We start from the raw sequence: 21,010 nt of genomic DNA, 5'->3' as shown, positions 1-21,010 counted from the left end.
GTTTTATCCTCTGCGACCGCTCAGTTATTGTCAGATAGTTAATAGATAAGCGCCTAGAAGTTAGCAGTTTGTATATTCTTTTATGCAAGACCAACCCGCGCGCTACCTTCTTAAAGTTCTTATTGTCAGTTCATAGGAATTCTTAGGAGCCTTATATCTTTTTGCGTAGTAACATATGTAAATTTTAAAACGTTAATCAATATTGTGTTGATAATTCGTTTTCTCATTAAAACTAAAAAAACATATAAAGAGATCGTACAAGCTATTATATTAAACTGTTCTATTCACAAACTCCATTTTAATACGTCTTTACCAAAATACATATAAAATATTATCTATAACGAGAATTTTTGGTGGGTCGACAACCGTTTTCTTCTTTCTCCATCAATTCTTCGTCTATTAACACTTCAAAGTCCCCTAAAGCTTCTACGGATGGTATTTTATTCCATCTTGCATCAGGAATACCATCTGGAGGCACCACGACCGAAATAATGTTGTCGATCAGTTTATATTTCAATATGCGATCGTTATGAGTAGTCGACTGCAGTGAGGGCGACGCGTTCACTTCCACGAGCCAAGGCTTAAGCGTATTATCGATGATAATATCATATCCATAACATTCAAAACAATGACGGTCGTTCGCCATAACTGGTGCTACGGCTTTCAACGAGTGAACTATCAGCCAGTGCATATCCGCAAACAGTTTCTCAGTTACCGATCTGCCGCGCGTACCTTCCAAATATAAACGAAAATTTTGCACGCTCATTTTCCCGCCGTGCAAGCTGTTATATTCAACGCCGTGTCTCTGTACACTCACATTTGTCAAATGCACATACATATTATCCAACTCGGTCACGCTCGTATCGTATTTGACTGTGCAAAATCTACAGAATCCGTGCTTGAACAAATACGCTTTAAGCGGTCGGAACGAAGTCACCAACAAGTACAGCCTCAAGTCGAACTTCTTGCCGCCTATCAAAAGCGGGTTGTCGATGTATCGCGATATTACATAACTTTCTTTGCTACTAAGTTGAGGATGAAAAGGAATTTTCGCCTCTCGAGACCATTTCTTCAGTTTTGAAAGTTTGTTTATTAGAAATATGCCAGTGCCCTGAGACTTGCCGCAGGGTTTCATGATCCACGTGCTCTGGGGCGACTTTCTATACTCTTCCACGAACATGTTATAATCTGCGGGTAATACATAAGTTACAGGAATTATATCTAAATGAACATAGCGAGTCGCGACTTGACCACTCGGTAAAACGACTTCCATTTTCTCCGCCAAAGGATTCCCTTCTTTTTCTAGTTCCTTGCGGTATCTTTTTATATTTTTCACTAATAAATCTTTACGTGATATTTCGTAGTGATTTGGAAAATGATTAATTATTTGATTGTCGTTCATCCTGTATCCGTTATCTATGCTGAAGATGTTCCGACAATTTTGCGTGAAAGACCAATAAAAGTTCCACTCGTCCTCCGGCCCCACTTGTATCCAGCCGCGCCGCTCGAAGTTGCTCATTATGACCGACTTCTCCAAGTCCGTACAATACGTCACTCGTTTGTCCATTGTGAAATAAAACAGTAATAATTTACAACAAAATATATTAATTTTATCCTAAACAGACGTCATTTTGAGGACAGAAACTGACAGATTTTACTTTTAAAGTTACGTCATCGAAAATAAGCAAAAAGTTGGTTTTATTTCATAAAGTAAAAGTTAGATCTGTCGGTTTATAAAATACTGTCTTTTGCCCACAGCTTAGTTTATGTGGAACTAGAAAAAAACTCAGTAAGCAACATATAAGTTCTACCAGACTACGTTCTACGTCTGTGCCACAGGTCATTAAGATCCGTTAAGCTGTTTTCCAGATAAGTAATAACCAAAATCCATCCATTTACCCAAACTTTCGCATTTATAATTCAAATTAATATTTTTTTTTTATTACAGGACAAAGGAAATATGTAAATGGAATGCAGGTATAGCTTCTCAGGTGCTAAATATAGCAGTTAGCACTAACTCTTTGCTTGTAAATGACTAATAGATGTTTTCTTTCGACATTTTAAGCCCATTTTAAACCCGAGTTAATTCATGTTTTAAAAGATTATTTAAATGAAGGTAGAGAATATAAGAATGTTGAATGAGAAAATTAAATTTTAGTTTAGCCGGAATTCTGTCAGTTGCCGCTAATTTTAATTAAATTTTTGTTGACACGGAGCCGAAGCTTGGAGCTGTCTGATTGTTTTTGAAGTGGCTAGCAACAGCCACTAGGAATTATCTTTCGGTACACAAAAATATTTACCAAGAATTTTAAATTAAAAGTTTTATTATTTTTATCTTACTGTATTTATTAAAATTATAGTATAATAATCTAAATAATTTTTATCGGTTTTTCCATCTAAAGCTTAAGTTGTACGATTTTTATGGCTTTTATGTCCACGATTACTAGCACTTGTTTGTTCATCTTTCTCCATTAGCTCTTCATCTATAAGCAAATCAAAGTTTCCTAGTGCTTCTACATTTGGTTGCTTGTTCCAGCGGACATCGGGTACGCCTTCAGGAGGAAGAACCACAGATAAAATGTTATCAATCAGTTTATATTTCAATATTCTGTCATTAACAGTGGTTGATGTAAGCGACGGAGAGGCATTCACTTCTACGAGCCATGGCTTTAATTGATTGTCAATTATGATGTCGTACCCGTAACATTCAAAGCAATGTCTATCGTTGGCCATAACCGAAGACACCGCTTTCAGGGAATGCACAATCAACCACTGCATCGCTGCAAACAATTTATCAGTTACCGCCTTCCCTCTCGTCCCTTCTAGATATAATTTTAAGTTCTGAACGCTCATTTTTCCGCCATGTATACTGTTATAGTCGCCGCCATGTTTCTGTACACTCACGTTTGTAAGATGCACGTACATATTATCTAATTCCGTGACACTAGTATCGTATTTTACTGTACAAAAACGACAAAATCCCAACTGGAATAGATATGCTTTCAGCGGCCTGAAAGAAGTTACAAGCACGTACAATCTCAAATCAAACTTTTTTCCTCCGATCAGCAAAGGGTTGTCAATGTATCGGGAAATTACGTAACTCTCTTTAGTGAGTTGTGGATGAAACGGAGCCTTAGCTTCACGAGACCATTTCTTAAGTTTCGATAATTTGTTTATGAGGAAAATTCCGGTGCCTTGCGACTTACCACATGGCTTCATAATCCATGTGCTCTGCGGGGATTTGCGATATTCCTCCACGAACATGTTGTAATCTGCGGGCAAAACGAACGTCACCGGAACGAAATCCAAATGAACATACCGCGTGACCACCTGACCGCCTTGTAAAACGACCTCTGCTTTCTCTGCTAACGGGTTACCTTCTCTCTCCAATTCTTTACGATACCTTTTGATATTTTTAACAAGTAAATCCTTTCTGGAAAGTTCGTAATGATTAGGGAAATGGTTAATCATTTGATTATCGTTCATACGGTAGCCACTTTCTACGCTGAAAAGATTCCTGCAGGTTTGCGTTGAAGCCCAGTAGAAGTTCCATTCGTCGTCAGGGCTCACTTGATGCCAGCCGCGGCGCTCGAAATTGCTCATTAACACTGACTTTTCTAAATCTGTGCAAAAGTTCACTCGACATCTTTCAACTATTGGCGCATTCACACGTCCGTAGAAACTTGCAGCAAGTTTCTTTGAATCTGGATTCATTTTTATCAATTTTCTTAGACTAGGAAGAATCAGATTGAAAGTGTATTGAACGTTACTACGTTGAATTGTTACTAAGGTAAACAAGCGTTTTACTATCGTAAACTAGAAACGCTCTCTTATCGATCTAACAAACATATTAATGGAGGAAAAAGTACTTATTATTTAGTATGTATCAAAGATTGTAGAAAATTGACCAATTTCATTGAGATTTGTAAGTATAAAATGTGTTTTGTAATCTGATATCTTTCATTTCAGATGTACGCTGGAGTTAAACATATTACTTAAGCAGGCCAACGGGTGGTTGCCGCTTCGCAGCGATAATAAAATCAGCCCCGTCTCCCGCATACATGATTTAATAAAGTCGAGCGATAACGCGCCGCTAAGAAGAATTCCATCGCCAGAATTGCTGTATACATTATTTTTATGATTGCGAACGAAACGAGAAAGAGAAATATTATGTTTATTACGTTTGCTTTGTGTTATTACAAATTTTATGAATCATATTTTTAAGGTATTTTACGAGATGTTTTTAATATCTTCAGACGTTCTACAGAGAATGTTAAGTAGAGGTTAAATAATTGTTTTTAACTCTCACTGAAATCAAGAAACCATGCAAGTTGGTCTCGATCTTATATCAAATAAGGCTGACCACAACCGAGTTTTGGGTTTTAATCGAAGAAATAAAATGAATGAATGTTTAATAATTCTTTATTGTAAAACATCTAACATTACGCTTACAAATTCGTAACAATTTAGTCAATCAAACAGAGCTTATTATTTGTATGTCTTAACACGATAAACCAATTTAATATTGCTTTAACTAAACTAACAAAAATCAATAAAAAAATTATAACTATCGTTAGTTTGACGTCTTCACATAGAGTCTATCTCATCCCCACTTAAGCTTAATATTAAAAAATATTTACATCATTGCTATCTCCGTCTTTCTCCCAAAGTTAGAGTAAGACGGACTATTTTAAAACCACAACCCGTCCTCTGCTTCTTCTTCGCTGTCGGTGACTTGAAGATCGTCTTGTATAGCTGGATCAGGCTGTTGAAAAAATTATATAAGACATGATGACACCAAATAAGATTTTTTGAAAAAGAAATAACGTAAAGGTGTTTTTTTTATTACAAAATTAAAAAAAAAATCTGATTAAACTCTGTGAGACTCTAGTGTAAAAGAATCGTGACACCTTACTCCAAATAAGTGCCCTGGTTTGTGAGAATTTAAAAAAATCCAATTTTTTTCATTGGGCCGATCAAATTCATGGCAACAGTTTCCATATATTATATATCGACAGGCCCATCCGTTTAGTCGTAGCTTGGACTCACCTGCCAGTTTTCAGGAGGCTCCTCTTTGAAGTGCGGTGGGTCGAGAGGCGGTCCTTGCTGCTCCATCATGTGCGGCTCCATGTTCATATCAGGTTCTATTGGCTCCTCCTGTTACGACAAAATTATAACATGTCTGTTAAAACGTGTCAAACTGTGGAAATGACAAAGAAATAAATGTCCTTGATTCTACATGTATCGGCAGTGAACCTTAGCTGTTTTTTTTTACTTATTATATATTTCTTACCTTAACAACAGTTGGGAATGTATAGTCATTGCTGCGGTCAAGGTCAACGTAGTCATCAGTATGCGGCGGCTCGTCAGGCACCTCGCGCTTTATCTTCAAGAATTCCGACGTGTCGAAGCCCTCGCCTCCGATATTATCATCTATCAAGAATATAAAGATCTTAGCTTTGGGGCACTACAATCGGATTCATTACATTAATTTTAAATGTACGCAAAGGATTACTTCCAAATAAAGCAATATAACAAAGGTTTTTATATTTCTGGTCAGGTTATAATCGTAGATCTTGTCTCTGTTTTGTCAAAGACAATGAAAAGAGATGGCAATATGTATTAATACAATAAGTAGTGTTAGGCAATGAAGTTCTACAATAAGGGTACTCTGACAAGCGCGATTTTCAGAGAAAAATATTTCGACCATTGCTTGACTTTCATAATTCACTAAAGGTCTCATGTTATTGTACACGTATTATTTACCTGCATTAACAGATAGTTCAACATAAGCACCATCCTTTGATTCAACCTCCTCCAATTCAGAACTGCCGCTGTCAGAATATTGTAGATCTAAAACAAATTAAAAAAATATATAAATAAAAGCATTATTAGATTATGCAAAAGAATAATTTTTCCTTAATAATTTTTTTCTTATTTTTACATGATATTAAATAAGTTTATACATACCTTCTTCCAAACTATTAATATCCTTCCTAGGTCTGCCTCGCTTTCTCGGTGTTGCACCTAACATGAATAAATATTAAAATCAGTGCGACAAAAACATGTAACAAATTTAAAACTATCAAGTTGGCACGTCGCGTTAAAGAGCACTCTTGTTTCATGCGTGCCAACTTAAATGCCGGATACAAATCTTGATTCCAAGAAATTAATTTTAAATTAGGATCTTATTTGTCCTAGTTATTCCTTCCTATTTAAATTGATAGATCCACACAAATTAGCAAATTAAACTTTATATCATAACATCATAGGTCATATTTTTATGGAATTACAAAATTATGAAAATGGCAACATTGAACCGCTGCCGCTTACTCTTTGGTCAAAATACGAAGCTGTCACAATGACATTGTTAGTTCACATATTTTCCAAATGTCATAAGAATTTTGTTAAAATCTTACTAATATTATAAATGCGAATGTCCATAGATGGATGGATGGATGTTTGTTTGGCAATATCTCCAGTATGGTATCATGGACCTCGCTGAAATATGGCATACATGTAGAACATAGCCTGGCAGCATAGGCTACTATTTTTTTTAAATTCCGCGCGGACGCAGACGGGGGCGTCAGCTTGTATACTTATATTTAGCTTTGGATAGAAGAACGAATTATATTTTGTTCATACCATCAGCTGTGGAAGTAGAAGGCTTGTATTTCCTCGGTCTACCACGTCCTCGCTTCTCGTCTCCCTGCAGCTGCGTATCCTCGGACTCCACGTCCGACTGCTCAGCTTCTTCCAGCATCTTCTGTTGCACCTTGCTTATGTTCGCTTCCAATTGGCTCACGTGATCGCCAAACTGGTATCAAATAAAATATTTGTTTTATGACAAAAATAGCTATAAAAATCTTGTCAGTACTCAATTAAAAAAAGGAACTATATTTTCTATATTATTTTTATTTTTAACAAATTCTGGTGGTAACGCTTATTTACTAAAAATCTCCAGTTTTTTTCAATGATCATACTTACTTAAAAATATTAGATCACTTTGAATATGTAAAAAAGGATTCCGACAGTTTTGAAGACAATTTTGAAGATTATGAATCCTTTTATTAATACAATGAGTATAATATTACCTGTTCAAGTGATTCTCTAGTAACTTTGAGTATGGCCTCAGCTTGCCTCGTGAACTGAGAGTTGATGCCGTTGTACGCGCGGCAGTTGTCGACCAGCAGCTGCACGTCCTTGAGGAAGTCCTCGCGACTGTGATATTTATGAGCTGGAAAATTTCAATTTATCGATAACAATTTACATTTATACAAGGAACGTTACATTTTGATACTAGAAATTGTTAGCCTACTTTGAAGCGAAGTCTTATTATCAAAGATAATAAAGTATTCTTAATAATAAGAAAACCCTTTTTCCTCTAGGGAAATTCTCGCTATAGATTTATTATTCCAGTGGGAAATGACTAGATTATTCATAGAATATGTGGTATTACACAAACCGTGAAATTTCACTAACGTAATAATTGTATGAAACTTATTGTTATCTCTTTTTTTTCGAAAGAATGAAAGAGACGTGTTGTTTGTAAACAACCACAATAGTTAGTAGTCGAATCTTGCTTTTGTGGAAAAGGACCTTAAAGCATTAAGCCTAATTAGGTTATTTCTTCACCTTGTATCTTCTTGCCCATGGTCTCCATGTCTATGGGCCGCTTGATGACGTTGTAGTAATCCTTCACCTGCTTCTTGTTGACAGGTTTCACGAAAGGCCACGCCTCCGGCATCACCTTCAGCTTCGTTGTCAATAGATTCTCTAATATAAACGATAGCGCCACCTGGAACAAAATGAATATAAAACTTAACTGTTTTGCATTTGTAATTGACCTTATCTTGTCTTAAAGTACTTCCTTAATCTATTCAGATATGATAGATCGACGGATCTGTTTGCATAAGTTACATACAATTCTTGGAAAAATAGATAATATTCTATTGTTTGTACAAACCACTAATTGACGTTCTAAGAGTACTTTAATGATTACCTAAATAATCACTAAGGATCTATTACTCATATATTATGACTTGCCTGATCGTTATCATCGAGCAAAGGATTGATTTGTTTTTCTAGTTTCATGAGCTGTTCCTCTTTCTCTGCTAATTTCTCAACGCAGCGCTGCAACATGCGCTGAGCGGCCACCGTCAGACTACTCGTAGGACCTTAAGTATATTAAAATGTAATGCACAAGAAAGGAATTAATATTGATAAAATTGCTATTATCTAAATATTTGACAAAAGTCATTAATGGAACGAAAGAGATGATAAGAGTCTATATACGTAAAAATCTTACTAATATTATAAATGTGAATGTTCAGATAGATGGATGGATGGATGTTTGTTTGAAGGTATCTCCAGAACGGCCAAACGGATCTTGATGAAATTTAGCATACTACATATTATGTTTTTTTAATATAAAACCGATGGAGTGGTGAGCGATCGCTAGTATGATATAAACATACCATTATATAGTGTTGAATTTTCAACAATCTGGTTGACGTCAGCCAAGAACTCCTCGCGGCTCTGGTAGTGTTTCTGTCGCAGATTGTCTCTGATCGTCTGCAAGTCCATCGGCCGCGACACGATTCGGTAGTAATCCGCTACCAACTGAAAGAAAAATACTACGATAGTACACTTTATAAAATAATCGTTCAGACAGACCAAAGTCAGTACAGATATTTTGATTGCAAATAAAATTGAGTTTTATAAGATTAAAACACGATTTAGTTTTACTTTCTCCGTATTTTGACCAAAAGCAAGGGTAAAAACGTCAGTTCATTCAACAAAGTCAGGTTACCAGTAAAATTCTAAATATACGAGAAAAATATAGAAATATGCTTAAAATGTAACTCACCTTAGGATTGACAGGAAACAAGAAGGGTTGTACATCAGGGAGATGCCGCATATGATTGAGCACAGCTTCCAGCAATGAAGACAGGGTAACCAGTGGGTCAGTACGACGTCTCTCCGCTGGTCTACGTACAAGGTAATCACAAGACTCAGTGATAGTGCCGCGCCGTTTGTTTCTACCCCCCGCTCTGATCTCACTGCGACTCATACCACGACGTTTGAGATCCTCTGCTGATTGCTGCATGAAATATACAAATTAAAAAAAATCGGTGTTGTTTTTATGTTAGTATAGATGGCGTTAAATTCAATTAAAAAAATATCGATTAAGTTAGGAAAAAGTAATTTTTGCTGTTGTAAGACACTATATTGTGACCACCAAAATACTAATAAAGTCCTAGTATTAACAATATTGTAACTATGGTTTAGCTTACAGTGACGATAATTAAAAAAACGCAATCTCTTTACTCTTGCTATTTACAAACATCTTCCTTATAAAAAACTACGTCATAAGCATAACTTAATTTATTTAAAACTAGCTTACCTTGATAAGTTTAGAGGGCAGTGTAAGCTTGGTGCCGTCTACATATCCGAGGTCGTCATCATCAGGGTCTGGTGGTGGCTCGTCGTGCTCCGGCGACAGCGGCGCGCTCAGCGACCCTGAGTACAGCGGGCACGCCTTGTTCGTGCGCATGTGACCCACCTGACCGCATGCTCCGCACTGCACAACAACCATGTTACTGATCAGTCAGGAATTTAGATATTTTATAAACTGACTACATAGAAATTTTTCGTCCAGACTATTTGTCTACACCCATGCAAATAAAGCTAGCAAATATTAGCAACTAACGATGTGTCATTTTTCTATAAATCATTCTTTGAAATCTCGATATCAGTATTTACTATCAACCTTATAGGTAAAATTGTGAATCTAAAATTAAAAAAAAATACATAAAATTTAGTTGTAATCAGGCGAGTCGTGATATTTCAAGGTTTTTTTTTTCTTTTAAATAACATATAACATTTTTATATCGGTAATTTTGCATGTCCCTCTGGATTCAGCCTAAGAGTAAATTTATCTTTCTGTGTATAAGAACCTTGAGTTTCAAGTCTGGTTTGAGCTTGGCGCGGCGGTGACGCGAGGGAGTCTGCAGGTCCACCTCCTGCTTGATCTGACCCAGCAGCGTCAGCCCTGGCGATGACGAACTCATGTCCATTGATGATGAGGTTGACATTTTAGAGTCTGGTAAAAAATGAGAATTATTAATATATGAATCATGCCTAATATGTACAAGCAGTCCTAAGGAAACCGTCCCACTTTTGCATTGCCGTGACATTTTGTAATCTTTTACATTCTCTTTGAAAAAAAACAGAGATCACAAATAGTGTCAATACAAGAGTCATGATATTCGAACACATTCAATAAACAAATATTTTATTTGTGACCTTATGCGTTTTAAGTAAATTTTAAGTAATTGTTCATATCTGTGCAATATACTTACTATCAAAATTGCTAGGGAACGGAGCCGGCACTGTCACGTTACCGGCCAACCTTTCTCTTTCTTGATTCCTTTTAATACGTCTCAATTGTTCCTAGAATAGATTAATTTCACTATTAATTCTTATTTGAAACACATACTACAAAAGAAATGTACAGATTAAAAAAAAAAAACCTGAATTCTTCGTTTTTCCCTTTTCATTTCTTCTTTCTGTGTTTCATCCATTGTGGCGAATTGTCGTATGAAGGCTTCGTCTTTAGTAGACCGTATTTTAGTATATGCCTCTATAACAGCCGCTTTACGAACTAATTCTACACGAGTATACCTCTGACCCGAAGGGTTACGGAATGTACGTACTATTCTTAGTACACGTCCTAGATAAAAAAACAAATCAGAAGTAAATGATTATGTAAAAGTCCAATAGATGGCGCTGTAACAAAATCTCTCTTTTTTAATGTAACGGCCAGTGTATTTGGTCTCCTTTGAATAAAAAATATGTAATCGTTTACTTTGGTTGGTTTTTAACATTTAATTTTGTACATTACCTTGATTTGAACTCTGTTGTTGATCATTTTGATTGATTTGTGGTTTCTTTTCAGATTGTCCTAGAATCATTTTTCTTAATTCTGCCCGTTCTGCTTCTTCTCTTTCTAATGATAGCTATAATAAAAGACAAAGCGATTAACGACATACAAAGTATAATAAAGCAAAACTATATGAACAAAATTACGCGATTCGAAAAAGATGGTAATACTTATCTACATTGTGTTTATTTAACATTCAGCAAAGACACATATATGTAAAGATATGGGCATAAAATGAATGATGTGCGTTGTTACTAACATATGGTTAAAAAAGAATATCTAAAGCGGGGAGAGGCACAGCTACCGCAGTCAATCAGAATATTAAAACCTACTTAGACAAAGAAAATGTAATAAAAAAAGAAAAAATACAAGACAGCTCCAATAGAGGTGTGACTGTTTGACGTTGACATAAAGGCGCTAGTGAGCTGTCAGAATTTAGTTTGATTTATGCCCATTGGTTCAGATAACCTTGTCAGTCTATATATTTACCTGTTCCGTTGTCTTTTTATTGGCGAGCATATTCTCCAGGTTCTTGCCCATCTCCTCAAGATCTGACTCCTCGCTGACGGAGCTCTCAGCTTCATCCGTACTAAGTACCTCAGTGCTCGTAAGAACTCGGTTCTGCAGCTCGAATATACGCTGACATTCTTCTTTATACCTACAATAACATATTGTTCTCTCAATATTTTTATAGAGAATGAAAGAGATGACTATATTAAAATCAAGTTTTCTTAAAACGATGATGATTAACTATGTTACAAAGATAAAGAATTATAACGATAATTATTAAAATTAATTATTATGTTCATAATTTACCTTTCTTGGTGTTCAGCGATTGAAAATCGATTTCCTCTCGAGAATTTGGTCATACCTTCTTCGCCGGCTTTTGCTTTTTCCGTTGACAAAGTTCTAACGACATCGATAACTTCCCATCTCGATAATTTTTTGATCTAGAAAAAATATAATTTGTGTTTTATTGGTAAATTTAACTTTCTACTACATTCCTATCTTTTTAATACCAATAAAGCACATACCTCTTCCTCAGGTACCCCAAACTTCCTTAATAACGCCTTAGCATTATTCAAGCTGAGTCTTCTAAGATCAGCATCAGTACCAGTGACAGTTCTCTTGGGTTGCTGTTCTTCATTAGGCTGCTGCGTGGGTTTGTTGGGCATGCGCACGTAGGAGAATCCTTCGCCGCAGCCGGTCGGGTCAGCTGGACCTGTCAGCTGGAGCAGACATTTCCCTCGCATCGCTTGTATGTATGCACGGGTCGTGTTCCATGGTGCCACTTTCACCTGGAAAAAGCATGTTTTATATAAGTATAGTTCTAGTTGTAATAAAGTTATCTTTGAAAGAGATTATTAAAATTCAAATCGTAGAATATTCTGTCATGCAGCCTAGACTATGACCTCTGGCACACGTACTCATTAGAGGAAATGCAAAATGATTTTCAATTTACTCCTGTCATGTGTGTAGTCGTGACATTGTATCGATCCAGTAGGTCATTCATTCAGTCATTTATTCTTTGTCTTTAATAAATACCTCGTCGTCCATCTTCAACTGCATCTCCTCATCATCATCTTCCATAGGTGTGAAGATGAATTTCTCTCCATATCCTGCGTCCTTCAGCCTCTGTTCCGCAGCGGCCATGCTGAAGTAAGCACAGCATTGCTCAGGCGACACCATCGCACGGATCTCTTCTTCGGACGGTAGTCGGAAATCTGGTTTTATTACCCACCTGAAAAAAAAACAATTAAATTGTGTATAGTAAACAATTGCTACAAATATGCTAAGTCGTTTCAAATGTATTTAAGTCTTGAAGTTTCTCAATAAAAAAGCCTCAATTATTTTGAAACTCAGAGGAAAGTATACTAAGCGATAGTTTAATTTATCAATATATAGTCGGACATGGATTAGCGGGAGTCCAAGGGTCCGCGAAATTTTTCTCCCTCATTTAGATTTCTCTCTTAACCAGGTTCGACTATATTTGTATAATTTGCGATAAAAATGTCTATTCTAAATTAAATAACGTACCAATTAGAATCCAATCCAGTTCTCTTAAAGTCTGCACACAACTTGAGACGTTTACGTATAGAACTCTCTGAATGTGAGGGAAAGGCACGTTTTATATCATCCATCTTTATTCGACGCGGATTGTCACGGGATTTCCAGAACAGCCTGTATATGTAAACCTAAAAAAACACAATATCAATAAAAAAAATTCCAGAATCTCAGAAAAAGAAACCGATTATTATTCCTAATATTTTTATGCTGAATACTAAAAAGATAAAATATACAACATTACCTGTAGAAAATCACGAACGAAGTTATTAGCTCTCTTGGAATTCGGTCCAGGCACTTCATACAAGGGACACTCTTGACCCGCAACGAACAAAGCGTCAATCTCACGAATATAGTAACCTTGCCTAGAAATAGCAAAACAAAAATGTTTTAAAAAAAACTAGAAAATACACTATAGAATAATAAACTGTTAATTAATATTTGTATTTTTATTCAATTTTCTTAATTATTTCGTCAAAACAGTCTTTAAACTGTATTGTAGCCTCCATGCATTTTTAATCTAATGTGTAAGAGTCGGAGAGACAACTAAGCAAGAGAAAGAGACGGAGAGTGACTTGAAGAGAGAAAGAGAGAGAAATGTTACCTGGTCCTTATAACAAGGAAGTCAGTCTGCGGCAGTGTATGTTCGTATATCGGCGCGCGGTACATATTGTTCTCTACTACGGGTTGCGTCGCCCCCGGCGCGAGGATGCCCAGGAACGGAGACGTATGCGCGTACGCAACCTCACCGTATTTAAATGATTTCGGTCCAGTGTCCTGAAATTATAATTATTTTAATAAATGTATAAAAAGAATTTGTTTTGAGTAAATAATTATAAATTACGAAAAAAAAAGAAATAGTCATTGTCAATATCATATATTATGATTTTACCTTGATAGCAGTTCTCTTGTAGTAATTCTTTATCTTGGAACACATGCCGACTTGGGAGATGAGGGGCGGATGCTCCTCGCAGAACTCCACCAGCACCAGATCGCCATCCTTGCCGCTTAGATCTTCCGGAGTACGCATGAAGAACACGTCCCCACCACCAGATGCGAGTCTCTCAGCTTCACGTTGCTGTAGTATGGTATAATGGTAAAAAAACTAAAAGCGCTTAGTAGGTGGCGCTAGCGTCAAGGGTGGGCAAAAGAATGTATTATTTTTTTCATTTCTTTCTTAAATACTTTATAAAAAAAACATTTTAAATTTTTTTCAGTGAACTTTGAAGGAAGTCGTTGCGTTTGTATTTAACTGTTTATGTATATCTGTGGTATATTTAGTGTTTTTTCTAATCTTGATCAAGCTGACATTAATGATTATTACCTTAGCCTTCTTTTTAATATGTTTAAGCAGCGGTTGCACTGGATGAGGTCCGCCGGCGGCGAGCGGGCCGTAGGACAGCTTGCGCATAGCGGGGCGGTGGAAGGCGCGCAGACGTGCCGGACCCATGTGCGTCTGGATGAATGGCGCGCGAAGTTCCACCACTGGAGTGCTGTGCTGGATCAACTGACCGCCACCAACTTTCAGGCGAGGGTTCTGAGACTTCGGTTGGTAGTAACTGAGGATAGCAATGGTTATTATAGCTAGTTTGGAAATAATGGATGGATGGAAGTGAATGTTAAGATAGAGATGCTACAGTTTTTTTTTAACAGTAAAAGTTTCCAGTCTTAGGTAACCCAAGACAACTTGAGAAATTAGTGCGTTTTTGAACCACTAGATGTCTCAGTAAAAATAAACAAAAAAATGATAACTCACACGTCATTAGATATATTAAATGGATCTCTGTCAGGAGACTTGGGTGGTGGAGGCGGCGCGTCTTCCTGCAGCACATTGATAACACCAGCCTTGCCTAATAGGATCTTTGACTTCTTTACGTGAGGATGTGGAATTTTAACCTTCGGTGCGGGTCCTCTTTCTATTAAAAATAATTAAATATTAAATCGCATAATAATCCAAGAGAACCGAGACAGGACCTACAAATAAATTTGACAGGTATAAGATTTCCGTAAACTTGAAAAACACCATCTGTTGGTTGACATAGTTATACTAAAAGAAAAAAAAAACTTCATAAACTTAAGTATCACAAAATTGCAATAGGTTACATTCTCGTAGAATAAAGGGCTAATAGAGACAAAATATATGAAGAACTAGGTAATATTAATTAGACTTACCTCTTGTAATCTTAGAGGGGTCAACATCATCCGGAATACCAAGGATGATGTTTTCATCATTAGGGTCCAGCGTCAAGATCTTGGGTTTAGGTATAGCGGGCATGTTCTCAGCATCCCATATAACTTCATCCTCCCAGGTGCCGTAGACCAACTCCTCGTTCTCGACAGGAAATATGCTGTACCAGGTGTTGTCTTCCCCGTCTCCAGCGGCAGCGCCAGCTTGACCATTAGGTGCTGATGTAGCCGCACTGTTGTAGAAAAATAAAAATAAATGTCTTAAAAGGAAAATAGAAATTACTGCCATCTAGCGGAAAACGTATGGAATAAACTTCTTGTAAATATGAAGCAGGGTTCATACGATAAAGAAACGTTTGTTTTTTGCAATATTTACTTTTAGAATATCTCTGAAGGACTTGATTTAATATTAAAAATAACAGCGCATGTTGATAGAGTATTGAAATATCAAAGAGGACAGTATTGCACCTAAGATACATTTTTATTTTCTTTGTCATACTATAATTTAAGTCAATAACAAATTCATACGTGGCAGGTTTAGTCTGCAGGGGTGTGGTGGGCTGCGGGCGCGGGTGTGAGAACTGCTGCGCCGTCCTGCTCACTGAGGTAGGCACCCAGCCTGCAGCATTACTCTTACTGTTCAGACGCGCTAATACCTGCAAAATATACTCCATTAACTTCAACACTTATTATGTGCTTTTTTTACATGAGTATTTTTCATGTACGTTCAAAAATTTCGATTCCATACAAGGGAAAATAAGCCCAGAAAAGAAAACATCTTGAGAATTCTGCAATTGTACAAAAACACGTTATATAATTCGAGCGACTGTGTTCGGAGTTCAAGTTGCTGATTGCAACATAATATTTTTCAGTATGTACAATGATAGCATGGTTTTTAAGGCTTGATAAAAATGTTAAAAACACACAAACCTTATGTTTAATTTCACTGCCGTCCCATATGACGTCATCCTCCCATTGCAGCTGAGACACCATAAGGAAGGCATCATCAGGGAACCCACTGTCTGGACTATCATCTGTTTCGTTGCTTTCAAGTAATGTATCATCCTCTTTCGGTTTTTCTTCTACGTCGGTAGATGGCGCCTAAAACAAATGTCAGTTTTATGTTTGTACACAAATTAAAAAAATACGAAGACAGACATAACACTTATTAAGTCTGGGCCAGATGAAAAAAAAACTTAATTAGTAATCTATGTGTTCTTCAAGACTATGTTCTACATCTATGCCAAATTTCAGCGAAATCCATGCAACAGTTCTGGAGATACCTTCTAATAAACATCCATCCATGCAAAAAATCACATTTATAAAATTAATAAGATTAAAAAAAATTACCTTGGATTTAAATCCATAGTCAAAACCATCTCCGGTTTCGGGTACATTTAACATATCGTACCACATCTGCGCGGGTCCAAAACGCCAATGCGCTGGTGTAGGCCGCTGTGACTTGTCACCAGAATTTTGAGAATTATTTTCCGAATTTGATTGCTGGTTCTCTTCCATGGGCCTTAAAAAATTACATTCTATTGAACATGATAGTAAGTTAAAATTAACTAGGATAGCTATTCCTTTATATGCAGGAAAGAATAGAAATATAACAAAAGCACACTTTACAAAATTGTTGATAACAGTTATAGGTTCAAATGTAAAAAAGTAGTAATAGTAGATTGCACTATAAAATATCCTAACTAAATAGACTATTGTGAACTACAAAATATCCTAGCACAAGTAAAATTTAGAACATTAACAAAAATAATTACATAATTTAATAACCTAACATATAGATTAAAAAAAATATTTGCATAGTACCAGCCTTACTTTAGAAATTTATCTTCATCGTCACTTGCATACTGCGACTCTTGATACTCCGGCATCTGTGGTGCAGTGTCACTCCCGGTACTTCCACTGCGCTTTCTTCTTCTTCTCTTCTTCACTCCACGCCATATTTGTGGCAGACTTGACAATTTACCAGGACCAAATAACCGCGAAAACAACAGCACCTGAGTTAAAAAAAAATAACAATCATTTTTGTAATCTTTCTACAAATTATTTCTATATGCCTTTAAATGTTAAGTCATACACATTTTTTATATAAGTAGCAACAATAAACTGAAATTAATAATTTCACACACAATACTTACTTTATCTGGACGAAAATCCGGGAAGAGTTCAGTGACATCAACATTTGCATACTTAGAAGGAAGCATAGCCGCAAGGGGTGTTTCCAATTTCTTCGGTTTGTCAGATTTCTGCTTACTAAAATAACACATAAGTATTATGAATTTAATTAGATTAAATGATAATATTATTCAAATTAAATTTAAACACTAACGGAACAGTTGAAGGTGGTGGCATAAGTCCTCCATCTCCTTCCATATCACCTTCATAACCCTCATCATTATTCCTTTGATCATCCTTTTTCATGTAATCTGATCGACTCCAATCTTCATGCCTATCATTGCCTTCATTCTGTGGAAAATCGCTTATTGTGTCTTTGCTCGGTGATTCTCGGATTTCGTTTCTCTTACTTTCCTGTATATTTGTGTCTTGTGCATCTTGTTTAGTGCTATCATCTAAATCCTAGTGTTAATACAACATGTTATTACAAGTGCAACAATACATATATGTGAGATAACCAAAGTAGACAAGTAAATAACACTTATTTCCCTTAACCACATAAAAACTACATAATTCTATGTATAGATACTTGTTCAACTATTTAGTACTAAAGAGCTGATTTAAAATCATCATCATAATCTTCCTGGCTTTATCCAACTTATGGAAATCATAACAACCTTGTGCACCAACACTGATTAAAAATGAGCTGATTTAAAATACAATATTAAATTTGTTAGTAAACCCATTAGACAATCATAAAACAAATTGCAATATTGAAAAAAAAACAAGTTACATAAGGATAAAAAGAACAGGTAATTGCCACATTACTGGTGCAGTAAAAAACTGGATTAAGTCAGTAACAGTACATAAATAGGTTGTGCAACATAAAACTGTCGGAAAAATTATAATTATAATTAAAATTACACCTCTACCCACTTCTGCCTTTGCATACTTCTAATCTATACCTAAAATTGTATTGTGTGCAGTCTTATACAAATTTGTGAACTGCCATATAATTTGGATAGCACCATAAAAATGTTCATACTAAATAATTTGATATTAAAATCTTAAATCTTAAGATCTTTAAAAGAAAAAAATCACTTACCTCAACTTTTACCTCTTCGGCAACATCATCAATATCAAAAAAGTCCACTGCTGATGGACTTTTCTCCGAGTAATCTGTGGACATAAATGAACTAAATATATTTTCCTTAAGTATATCCAATTGTTCTTAATAACATGTAAGTAACATGACTAAGTTATGATATGCATTGTCAGTAAAGATTTTGACACTTATGACTTAGAGTAAGATATAAAAGAATTACGTTCAAACCCAGATAAGAGAGAATCCAAGGGACCATAAGAGGTCATCTGTTGGGTTGCCAGAGGTTTCCTGCCTTTCAAATTCTCTCTTATCTTGGTTAGAATGTATCTTAGTCTACCCTAGGTTAAAATGACATTATTCTTTTCCTCTCTTTGTTACACTGCTGTACCTGTATTTGAATGTACGCTTATTCATGCATTTAAAACTTAAAATGGTAACATTTTCAAGAACTCGCTTTTTTTATTCTGCTCTCCAAAGTTTTTTAAGATTAAAAATGTTATTAATACATTTTTGTATGACCTAAAAGTAGTAATTAATGCGAATACCTTTTTCTTCATCATCTTGATTTGGTTCATCCTCGTCTAGCACTTCAGATAACATAGATCCAAAGCCCAGACGAGTAAGAGAGGAGAGCATTTTCTTGGACTCTCCATCAAGCAACCCTTCATCTTCAAGTTGACCTCTTTCATCAATGTTTCCGAATAAGAACCCAGTTAAATCCATGCCAGATCGGCCGTGATCCCCTTGATCATCGCTGTCACACATTGTGCCTCAATTGTTGAATATATCTATTAACTATTGGTCATGAATATAATATAAAACATAACAACAATTTACGGGGATTGTGTTTGCTTAGGTTAATCAGCATTAAAATTTTTATAAATATAAACTAATTTGACGTTTCACTCGCTTTACTCGAACTTCACGTTCTTGGCACTTTTGACACTTTTGATGACATTTCATCATAAATAATGACAAACACTCTATATAGATTATAAAAAAAATCGCTGTCATCGCTTAAAAAAATCGATAACAAAACGAAATCAAGTTTTAAATCCCTCTGCGAGTTTTACTTCGCCTTCAATCTTACTAATATACGGATTCTTATTAATGCGAATATTTGGAGTGAAGCATGTTTTGTTAGAAAGTATTTCCACAACAACTCAACGGATCTCGCTAATATTAGGATGCATATCATATAAATATACGAAATTCCAATATACGAAGCACAGAGTACCGGCTATGTGCAATTAAGACATTCTACTCTTGTGCATACTTCAGGCCTGAATAGTAGCTCACATTAAACCTTAAAACGGGTGTTTAATTGTAACGTTAAATAGTTGTTAGGTATTCAGTAAATAAGTTTAAAGGCGTTTCTAATGTAGGAGCTATGCATGTTTATAAATATTTAAGCTTCACTTTGATACGATGTAAAATCGTCTCCATTTTATATTTGTAGATATTTCCTCTCACTGAAAATAATATTACCTAATTTAAAACAAAAATAACCACTTCCTGACTTATAAGGGTAAAGCCATCCCTTATAAGTAAACGATAATATCGATTTAGGCCACTAGAGGTCACAGTGGAACAGGTAGAAAAAGGGCACGTAAGGGGTAAGACTGGTTCAGTCTTAGCGCCTCAATTTAAACCTAACAAATATTGTAATATGGGGTGCAAAAACTATAGCTTCCGACATTTCATGAGCTCTAGAGAAGTTTGGAGAATATTCACTGAATAAATAAAAAAGAAGTTTGTTCCTAACAATATAAGCAAATAAATAAAACATTCATTAAAAAGAAATAAACAATGTTAAGCAGTCATTGAAGCTTGTTAAATTATGTTTAAACAGTGGTGGAGTCCTCTAATGTAGTATTTAAGAGATAAGCTTGGAAACGTTCGCGTAATGAGCTTACACGACCACCAGAGCGGTTATAAATTCAGAAGAAACCTTCCGCTTACATTTTCAGGTACTTATTAAAGTACAAATATTAAAAAATGATTATCTCAATTTTTTTTATTATTTATTGTTAGTTAAATTATTATTAAATTGTTAAGTATTTTTAGTCGACTTCCAAAAGAAGGTTCTTAAATCGTTTTTAAGTTTTTATTTTTATTTTTATAAGAAGTTATTAAATTGCCAAGTTTTATATTTACTTGGCAATTTAATCAGCAAAATATTAATTTGATTTGTCAGAAGTTTGCAATAGATTGGACATACGTGTATTCATACATTTTTACACTAAAAAAACTTTGTAGTATTTTGGATCTTTTGTGTAATTCATTTCGAAAAAGCAATGTCTTATTTATATGTTAATCAAAAGTTTAATACGTTTATTTCATTTTCACTTTTAAAACATTTAAAATATTGCATTTTCAAATTCTTAAATATTAATTTTTCAGGAGTCGCTACGAAGTTACGCTTTTAAGAGCTTGCTTAAAAGTCCAAAGCTGAAATAAAATAAGCGAGCGTTCTACACTATATACACCTAATTGTTCCTATCCAAGTTTATTAGGGTAAAATTATGAATTTTGAGTTAAAGTAACTTACGTTTCTCTGCGTTGCTCATAAAACC

The 21,010-nt window shown here is 35.4% G+C and overlaps 2 protein-coding genes and 1 pseudogene across 3 annotated transcripts; all 3 read right to left on the bottom strand.

Annotated features, from left to right (window-relative positions):
- Positions 1-243: 243 nt before the first annotated feature.
- On the bottom strand, positions 244-1,643 carry LOC106118995 (probable tubulin polyglutamylase TTLL1). The gene has a single exon (XM_013313807.1). The coding sequence runs from the start codon at positions 1,565-1,567 to the stop codon at positions 332-334; it is 1,236 nt and encodes a 411-aa protein (XP_013169261.1). The 5' UTR covers positions 1,568-1,643; the 3' UTR covers positions 244-331.
- Positions 1,644-2,403: 760 nt separating this feature from the next.
- On the bottom strand, positions 2,404-3,719 carry LOC106118773 (probable tubulin polyglutamylase TTLL1 pseudogene; annotated as a pseudogene).
- Positions 3,720-4,631: 912 nt separating this feature from the next.
- On the bottom strand, positions 4,632-19,384 carry Taf1 (TATA-box binding protein associated factor 1). Of its 2 annotated transcripts, none has more exons than XM_013313803.1 (35): positions 18,980-19,384; positions 18,435-18,508; positions 17,544-17,791; positions 17,353-17,467; positions 17,030-17,211; positions 16,547-16,718; positions 16,127-16,297; positions 15,725-15,852; positions 15,182-15,429; positions 14,766-14,925; positions 14,334-14,568; positions 13,902-14,087; positions 13,614-13,786; positions 13,254-13,374; positions 12,983-13,140; positions 12,491-12,686; positions 11,980-12,243; positions 11,762-11,895; positions 11,435-11,603; positions 10,907-11,021; positions 10,536-10,735; positions 10,365-10,455; positions 9,960-10,105; positions 9,407-9,583; positions 8,870-9,103; positions 8,478-8,622; positions 8,047-8,177; positions 7,636-7,798; positions 7,095-7,237; positions 6,646-6,817; positions 5,971-6,027; positions 5,767-5,853; positions 5,294-5,433; positions 5,050-5,157; positions 4,632-4,765 (listed from the first exon to the last, which is right to left on the bottom strand). In XM_013313803.1, exons 1-35 carry the CDS (start codon positions 19,197-19,199, stop codon positions 4,691-4,693), a joined length of 5,538 nt encoding a protein of 1,845 aa, XP_013169257.1. In that variant the 5' UTR covers positions 19,200-19,384; the 3' UTR covers positions 4,632-4,690. The 2 variants fall into 2 exon arrangements, with proteins under 2 accessions (XP_013169257.1, XP_013169258.1); XM_013313804.1 differs by having other exon boundaries at positions 4,676-4,765; positions 17,544-17,680.
- Positions 19,385-21,010: the final 1,626 nt, after the last annotated feature.

The sequence above is a fragment of the Papilio xuthus genome, unplaced genomic scaffold (assembly GCF_000836235.2).
Source record: "Papilio xuthus unplaced genomic scaffold, Pxut_1.1 DF827542.1, whole genome shotgun sequence".
In the NCBI taxonomy this organism is placed as follows: Eukaryota; Metazoa; Arthropoda; class Insecta; order Lepidoptera; family Papilionidae; genus Papilio; species Papilio xuthus.
This window is presented reverse-complemented; position numbering and strand designations above follow the sequence as displayed.